This window comes from Hypanus sabinus, chromosome 29 (assembly GCF_030144855.1).
Source record: "Hypanus sabinus isolate sHypSab1 chromosome 29, sHypSab1.hap1, whole genome shotgun sequence".
NCBI lineage: Eukaryota > Metazoa > Chordata > Chondrichthyes > Myliobatiformes > Dasyatidae > Hypanus > Hypanus sabinus.
In genome coordinates this window covers 33,795,298-33,804,050 of record NC_082734.1, presented here as the reverse complement: position 1 = coordinate 33,804,050, position 8,753 = coordinate 33,795,298, and the positions used below count along the sequence as shown (strand labels likewise).

Genomic DNA, 8,753 nt, shown 5'->3' with positions numbered 1-8,753 from the left:
GGGGTGGGAAAGGGGAGGGAGATGGATTGGGTCAGGGAGGTGAGACGTGATTATGTCAAATCTGTGAAAATTGACTGAATCTCCCCCTTTCTCCCTCCTTCTCACACCCCTCCACTTGTACCCCCTTCTCCCTCTCCCTCACCTCCCCTCTCTCCTCTCCCCTTCTCCCTCACCCTCCCCTCTCTCTCCCCTTCTCCTCACCCCCTCTCTCTCCCCTTCTCCCTCACCCTCCCCTCTCTACCCCTTATCCCTCACCCTCCCCTCTCTACCCCCCTTATCCCTCACCCTCCCCTCTCTACCCCCTTATCCCTCACCCTCCCCTCTCTACCCCCTTATCCCTCACCCTCCCCTCTCTACCCCCTTATCCCTCACCCTCCCCTCTCTACCCCCTTATCCCTTACCCTCCCCTCTCTCTCCCCTTATCCCTCAGCCTCCCCTCCCTCTCCTCTTCTCCCACACTCCTCCACCTCTACCCCCTTCTCCCTCACCCCCCCCCCCGTTGTTCTTCCCTTCTAGCACACTCCTCCACCTCTACCGCTCTCTTTCTGTTCCCACCCACCCACCACCACTGGTAGATCCCCCACTCCATGCTGCTGCTCCTCCGCCCCTTCCTCACCAGCGTCCGCCTTGCGTGACCTCCCTCTGCCGCTCCCTCTCCTCCCAGACCCCTCTCACTCCCTCCATGGACCTGCAGGAGGTGGTGACCCTCATCGAGAAGCTGGCTCCCCCCAGCCTGGCTGCCAGCTGGGATAATGTGGGACTCTTGCTCGCACCGGCCTCTCCTCTCTGCGTCCACTCTGCCCTTCTAGCCGTGGACCTGACCGAGGATGTACTGAGGGAGGCAATCGAACTGCAGGCCCAGCTCCTGATCTGCTACCACCCTCCCATTTTCCACCCCCCTCCGACGCCTTACCCCTGCCAGCTGGAAAGGCCGGATATTGACGGGAGCGCTGGAAAACCGGATCGCCGTGTACTCCCCGCACACTGCCCTTGACGCAGTCCCTGGTGGTGTCAACGATTGGCTGGCTGAGAGTCTGGGTAAGTGGCTTCCTAATTCAGCTGGGTTCCCTCTGCACTCTCCCGTTATACACTCTTGGGACAGACACAGGCTGAACTTCCTCCACACCGTCCCATCACACACTCCCGGGGTCAGACACAGAGTGAATCTCCCTCCACACCGTCCCATCACACACTCCCGGGGTCAGACACAGAGTGAATCTCCCTCCACACCGTCCCATCACACACTCCCGGGGTCAGACACAGAGTGAATCTCCCTCCACACCGTCCCATCACACACTCCTGGGTTCAGACACTGAGTGAATCTCCCTCCACACCGTCCCCATCACACACTCCCGGGGTCAGACACAGAATGAATCTCCCTCCACACCGTCCCATCACACACTCCCCCGGGGTCAGACACAGAGTGAATCTCCTCCACACCGTCCCATCACACACTCCCGGTGTCAGACACAGAGTGAATCTCCCTCCACACCGTCCCATCACACACTCCTGGGTTCAGACACTGAGTGAATCTCCCTCCACACCGTCCCATCACACACTCCCGGGGTCAGACACAGAATGAATCTCCCTCCACACCGTCCCATCACACACTCCCGGGGTCAGACACAGAGTGAATCTCCCTCCACACCGTCCCATCACACACTCCCGGGGTCAGACACTGAGTGAATCTCCCTCCACACCGTCCCATCACACACTCCTGGGGTCAGACACAGAGTGAATCTCCCTCCACACCGTCCCATCACACACTCCCAGGGTCAGACACAGAGTGAATCTCCCTCCACACCGTCCCATCACACACTCCCGGGGTCAGACACAGAGTGAATCTCCCTCCACACCGTCCCATCACACACTCCCGGGGTCAGACACAGAGTGAATCTCCCTCCACACACCGTCCCATCACACACTCCCGGGGTCAGACACTGAGTGAATCTCCCTCCACACCGTCCCATCACACACTCCTGGGGTCAGACACAGAGTGAATCTCCCTCCACACCGTCCCATCACACACTCCCAGGGTCAGACACAGAGTGAATCTCCCTCCACACCGTCCCATCACACACTCCCGGGGTCAGACACAGAGTGAATCTCCCTCCACACCGTCCCATCACACACTCCCGGGGTCAGACACAGAGTGAATCTCCCTCCACACCGTCCCATCACACACTCCCGGTGTCAGACACAGAGTGAATCTCCCTCCACACCGTCCCATCACACACTCCCGGGTTCAGACACTGAGTGAATCTCCTCCACACCGTCCCATCACACACTCCCGGGGTCAGACACAGAATGAATCTCCCTCCACACCGTCCCATCACACACTCCTGGGGTCAGACACAGAGTGAATCTCCCTCCACACCGTCCCATCACACACTCCCAGGGTCAGACACAGAGTGAATCTCCCTCCACACCGTCCCATCACACACTCCCAGGGTCAGACACACAGTGAATCTCCCTCCACTCCGTCCCATCACACACTCCCGGGGTCAGACACACAGTGAATCTCCCTCCACACCGTCCCATCACACACTCCTGGGATCAGACATACAGTGAATCTCCCTCCACACCGTCCCATCACACACTCCCGGGGTCAGACACACAGTGAATCTCCCTCCACACCGTCCCATCACACACTCCCGGGGTCAGACACACAGTGAATCTCCCTCCACACCGTCCCATCACACATTCCCAGGGTCAGACACAGAGTGAATCTCCCTCCACACCGTCCCATCACACACTCCCGGGGTTAGACACAGAGTGAATCTCCCTCCACACCATCCCATCACACACTCCCGGGGTCAAACACAGAGTGAATCTCCCTCCACACCATCCCATCACACACTCCCGGGGTCAAAACACAGAGTGAATCTCCCTCCACACCGTCCCATCACACACTCCCGGGGTTAGACACAGAGTGAATCTCCTTCCACACCGTCCCATCACACACTCCCGGGGTCAGACACAGAGTGAAACTCCTTCTGACTCTCCATACCTCTCCCTCTTCCTCCGTTACCAGGTGAATGCACCACTCGGCCTCTGACCGAATCTGTGAGTGACTCCTTCCCCAGCGCTGCTTCCCACCGCCTTGAGCTGACTATTCCGGAGGGGTTTAATTCGGAGACTGTTCTCACTCGCCTTCGGGAGCAGGAAGGGGTCTGGGTATCCTCAGAGACCCCCAGGTAAGGGGGTGTGGTCCATGGGGTGTCGGGTAATGTGGGAGAGAGAGGAGATTGCATAGGATATGAACACATCCGTCTCCCTCTCCTCTCTCTCACACTCTGTTCTCACCCTCGCCCCCTTTCTCCTTTCTTCTGCCCACTCGCATCTCTCTCTTTCTCAAGCCCCACCTCTCTCTTCCTCCCCCACACACACCCCATCTCTTGCTCTCTCACTCTGATGCAGGGCTGGGTGCCGACTCTCGCTGACCTGTGACCAGTCGGGGCTGGTGGGAGCCGTTCGGATCATTGGAGCCTCCAGGGAACTGGGACAGAGTCTGGAACTAACTCGTCTGGAGAAGGTGGGTGAGGTGATGAGGAGGAGGGAGTGGGTGCAGGGTGGGAATGGAGGTAGGAGAAGGGGGTGCAGGAGGGAGGGAGATATGACCGTGAGAGGGGGAGAGTATATAGCCCTCCCTACCTGTCTCCTGGTCCCTCAATGTCCTCATTCTCCATCACCCCACAGCCTCCTCTGCCAGACACAGGGATGGGACGCTTGTGCCAACTGCAGACGCCCACCCCCATCAAGACCCTGGTGCAGAGGGTGAAGCAGCACCTGGGGGCACCCCACTTGCGACTGGCTCTGGGATGTGGTCACAGTGTGGGTAAGTGAGACTCTTCCGCCCCCCCACTGCACTGTGGTCCTTCCACCATTTCCCCTCCCCTTCCCCCAGCACCTTATTCCATATTCAGGCCATCCTCTGGGTGAAGAACTTTCCCCCTCAGGTTCCTGTGAAATCTCCCTCCACCCCCCCCCACCCCAAAATTAAACCTGGATCTTTATTCCCCCAACCCTGGGGAAAAGTCTGTGCACATTCACCCCTATCACTGCCCCCCCCCCCCCCCGTGATTTTATACATCTCTTGGGTCATCCCTCAGTCTCCTATGCTCCAACCAGCCCAATCTCTCTCCATAACTAAGTCCCACCAGTTCAGGAAACCTCCTCTGCACTCTTTCCAGTTTTATAGCATCTCTCCCATCGCCAGGCGACAATACTCCAAGTGTGGACTCACCAACATCTGGTGAAGACCAGCATGTCAAACACCTTCTTCACCAATGTCTACCTGTGACCTTGTACTTGGGGAACCCAGGTCTCTCTGTTTCTTCAAAAGGCGATGCCTCAAAAAGGCAGCATCCATGAAGGACCTCCCTCACCCAGGACGTGTCCTCTTCTCGTTGCTACCATCAAAGAGATGGTACAGGAGCCTGAAGACACACACTCAATTGCAGTAGGTTAGTCAGGCAGGATTTTCCTTTCAGGAAACCTTGCTGGCTTTGGCCTATCTTGTCATGTGCCCCAGGTACTCCATAACCTCATCCCCAAACAATCGATTCCAACAACTGATGGGAAGGAGCCTGTCTTTCTGAGACACCGCTCCTTCAAGATGTCCTGAGTACTTGGTAGGCTAGTACCCAAGGTGGAGCTGACTAAATTTACAACCCTCTGCAGCTTCTTTTGGTCCTGTGCAGTACCACCCCCCCCCCCCCCACCCCCATATCAGACAGTGTTGCTCTCCATAGTACATCTATGGAAGTTTTTGTGTTTTTGTTGATATACCAAATCTCTTCAAACTCCAAATGAAGTATAGTCACTGTCTTGCCTTCTTTATGGCTGCATCGACATGTTGGGACCAGTTTAGATCCTCAGAGATCTTGAGACCCAGGAACTTGAAACTGCTCACTCTCTTCCACTTCTGATCCCTCTGTGAGTGTTGGTATGTTATTCCTTCGTCTTACCCTTCCTGAGGTCCACAATCAGCTCTTTAGCCTTACTGACATTGAGTGCCAGGTTGTTGCTGCGGCACCACCTCCACTAGTTGGCATATCTCATTCCTGTTTGCCCTCTCGTCATCACCTGAGATTCTACCAACAATGGTAGAATCAGCAAATTTATAGATGGTATGTGAGCTATGCCTAGCCACACAGTCATGTGTATAAAGGGTATAGTGGGTTAGGCATACACTCCTGAGGTGCGCACAGTGTTAATCGTCAGTGAGGAGGAGATATTATCGCCAATCTGCACAGATTGTGGTTATCTGGTTAGGAAGTCGAGGATACAATCGGGGAGGGAGGTACAGAGGCTCAGTTTCTGTAACTTATCAATCAGAACTGTGATTAATGCTGAGCTATATTTGATGAACAGCATCCTGGCGTAGGTGTTTGTGTTGTCCAGGTGCAGAGCCATTGGATTGCATCTGTAGTTGACCTATTGCGGCGATAGGCAAATTGCAGTGGGTCAAGGTCCTTGAGGCAGGAGTTCAGTCTAGTCATGACCAACCTCTCAAAGCTGTAGATATGAGTGCTAACGGGCGATAGTCATTAAGGCAGCTCACATTGTTCTTAGGTATGGATATAATTGTTGCCTTTTTGAAGCAAGTGGGAAGGAACTTCTGCCCTTAGCAGTGAGAAATTGAAAATGTCTTTGAATACTCCCGCCAGTTGTTCGGCTCAAGTTTTCAGAGTTTTACCACATACTCCTTAGGGACCTTCTGCCTTGTGAGGGTTCACCCTCTTTAAAGACAGCCTAACATTGGCCTCTGAGACAGAGATCACAGGGTCACCGGGTGCAGCAGGGATCTTCACAGCTGTAGTTATATTCTTCCTTTCAAAGCGGGTATAGAAGGCATTCAGTTCACCTGGTAGTGAAGCAATTATGCTATTGGGTTTCACTTTGTAGGAAGTAATGTCTTGCAAACCCTGCCAGAGCTGTCGTACATCTGATGTCGCCTCCAACCTCATTCGAAATTGTATCTTCGCTCTTGAAATAGCCCTCCGCAAGTCACACCTGGTTTTCTGGTCGCCAGCCTTAAATGCCATAAATCTAGCCTTCAGCAGATGACATACCTCCTGGTTCATCCCGGCCTGCTCTGCTGCAACCACAGATGGCTACAATGTCATAATTCCACATGCTGATCCATGCTGAGCTCATCTGCCTTTTCCCTACAATATTCTTTTCATTGAAACACAGACAGCTCAGAACGTTAGTCCCACCATGCTCAACATTTTGATTCTTGACTTTGTATGTATGCTTAATGACGTCCTTCTTCACAACCACTCCACTATCTGCTCCCACCCGTCTGCAACTGTCCCTGTGGTATTGGACATTTCCACCCTGGGGAACAAGATACCAGCTGTCGACTATCTATACCTCTCATACATCAATCGTATACACCTCTCTCAGGTCTGCCCTCAGCCTCCCCCCACTCCAGAGAAAACAACCCAAGTTTGTCCAACCTCTCCTCGTAGACCGTACCTTCTAATCCAGGCAGCATCCTAGTGTACCTCCCACACCCTTCCAAAAATGGGGGACCGGAACTGTACACGATACTCCAAGTGTGGGCTAATTCAAGTTTTCTACAGCTGTAGTGTGGCTTTCCAGCATTGCCCTGACCGGGTAAAGGAGTGGGCTGTACGCTCTCTTTACAACATCGAATACTCGCAGGGAGCTGTGGACTTGGACCCTGACACTGTTAAGGTCCTGCCCCCTTTACATCTGACCTCCCAAAGTACAACACCTCACATTTGCTCAGATTAAACTCCATCTACCATTTCTCTGCCCGTTTCTACAACTGATCTCTCTCCTGCTGAACCTTTTGGCAATCTTCTACACTGTCCACAGCACCACCATTCCTTGCATCTTCCACAAACTTGCCCACCATTGCAAACCTCCAGACAGAATAGGTTCCATCGACTACCATCCTCTGTCTATTTTATTTGGAGATACAGCACATTTACAGGCCCTTTTGGTCCAACGAGACTGCGTCACCCGGTTACACCCACGTGACTGACCCCTACGTCTTTGGCACGTGGGAGGAAACCTGCACGGTCACGGGAGAACGCACAAAGTCCTCACAGACAGCAGTAGGAATTGAACCCGGGCTGCTGGCTCTGTAATACGGCCGTGCAGCCCCGTGATTCCGAATCCAAACGTCCGTGCCTGTCAGTCCCTGTGAGCTCAGTGGTGCTGTGGGTAGAGTCACTGTATCTCAGACCAGGAACCAGGGTTCAACCCTGAACCCAGCCCTTGTTTCCCTCTCCCCTCTGTGTCTGTGGAGTTTTCGTTTTCTTCCAGTGTTGGCATACCGCCTCCCCTCCCCCTCCGACTGCAGCAAGGGAGTGGCTGGGGGATGGGGGAGGGTCAGAGGCCTGTCTGCTGACCGTCTCTGTGTCCCCTGCCTGCAGACTCACTGGTGAGCACGGTGGCGGTCTGCGCTGGATCTGGAGGGAGCGTCCTGGAAGGAGTGCACGCGGATCTCTACCTGACCGGTAGGGAAGGGTGAGGGGCTGGGCGGTGGAGGTGTGCGTGTGTGAGACACTGAGAAAACATAAATGGGGAGAAATGGGGGAAGGGGGTAGGTGGAACAAGGGAGGGTTGGGGAGTGAAGGATGGGGTGGGGGAAGTGACGTAGGCCGCAATACAAACAATATTCATTTTCTCTCCCTCCCTCTCTCTCCCTACCCCTTTCCATGACACCCTCCACCCTCCCCCTCCCTTTAACCCCTCTCCCCCATCTCTCCTCCTCCTCCCTCTCTCTGTCTCCACCCCCACCCTCACAGGTGAAATGTCCCACCATCAGACTCTGGATGCCATCTCACAGGGACATTCCGTCCTCCTGGCCGAGCACTCTACCTCTGAGCGAGGCTTCCTCCCCCGTTTTGCCTCCCTCCTCACCCCCTCACTCTCAGGTCGGGTCTCACTCCATATCTCAACCCAGGACCGTGAACCCCTCGCCCTGGTCTGAGGCCAGCGCCCACCCCTTGTCCCCATCAATTGGGCTGGGGGGGGGGGGGGAGAGGAGGGAGCCCTTCTCTCCCGGGAGAGGGAAGGAGGGCATTTTCAACCTGGGGGCCTTACCATTCCCGCCGTCTTGCCCCAACAACCAGACAGGCGCAGTGCATCAGCAAGCACCAATCACCACAAAGCAGCCTTGTGCTTTGTAAACTGACACAGTCATCTCTGAAATGCACGTTAATGTCTTATTAATTATGTGATACTCTTGAATTTGGTGGGAGTTTGTGATGGGCATGGAGGGAGCTTCACTCTGCGAGTGACCCTGGGAGTTTGAATATAGTTTGGTCTTGTAAATTGAAATCTGTTCACAGATTCTGGATATTGCCACTGGCTGCTGATGGACTTTTAATTAAAGCCAGGATGAGGGAGAATAACACTCTCGCCCTAACTACCCTGCATTGACTTCCTGTGTCTTTTGGAATGATTTTGACGTTCTCTTCCTTGATTATAAAGCCCTCTATGGTCTGGCACCAGAGTACACCGCAGAATCACTTCTATAATCCTGCTCGAGCTCTCAGGTCTTCTCCTGTCAGTCTCTGAAGGTTTAAGAAACTCCCTCAACGGATAATTGGCAGGTCAGCTCTTTTTTTAACTATGCTCCTAAACGGTGACATTCAAAACCTGGAACTTTAAGGGAAGGAGACTCAGTTGACACTTTGAAACACCAGCTCAAAACCTACTTGTTCACCCTTGCTTCTAACTAACATTGTTTTGTCTTTTAATTTTAT

At 54.1% G+C, this 8,753-nt stretch overlaps 1 protein-coding gene across 1 annotated transcript; it reads left to right on the top strand.

Annotated features, from left to right (window-relative positions):
* The first annotated feature begins 551 nt into the window (after positions 1-551).
* Positions 552-8,421, top strand: nif3l1 (NIF3 NGG1 interacting factor 3-like 1 (S. cerevisiae)). Its single transcript, XM_059954132.1, is given in 7 exon segments — positions 552-895; positions 897-1,038; positions 3,035-3,197; positions 3,421-3,535; positions 3,700-3,838; positions 7,416-7,499; positions 7,791-8,421. Coding segments are annotated over 7 exon segments (1,041 nt in total). The 5' UTR covers positions 552-682; the 3' UTR covers positions 7,976-8,421.
* Positions 8,422-8,753: the final 332 nt, after the last annotated feature.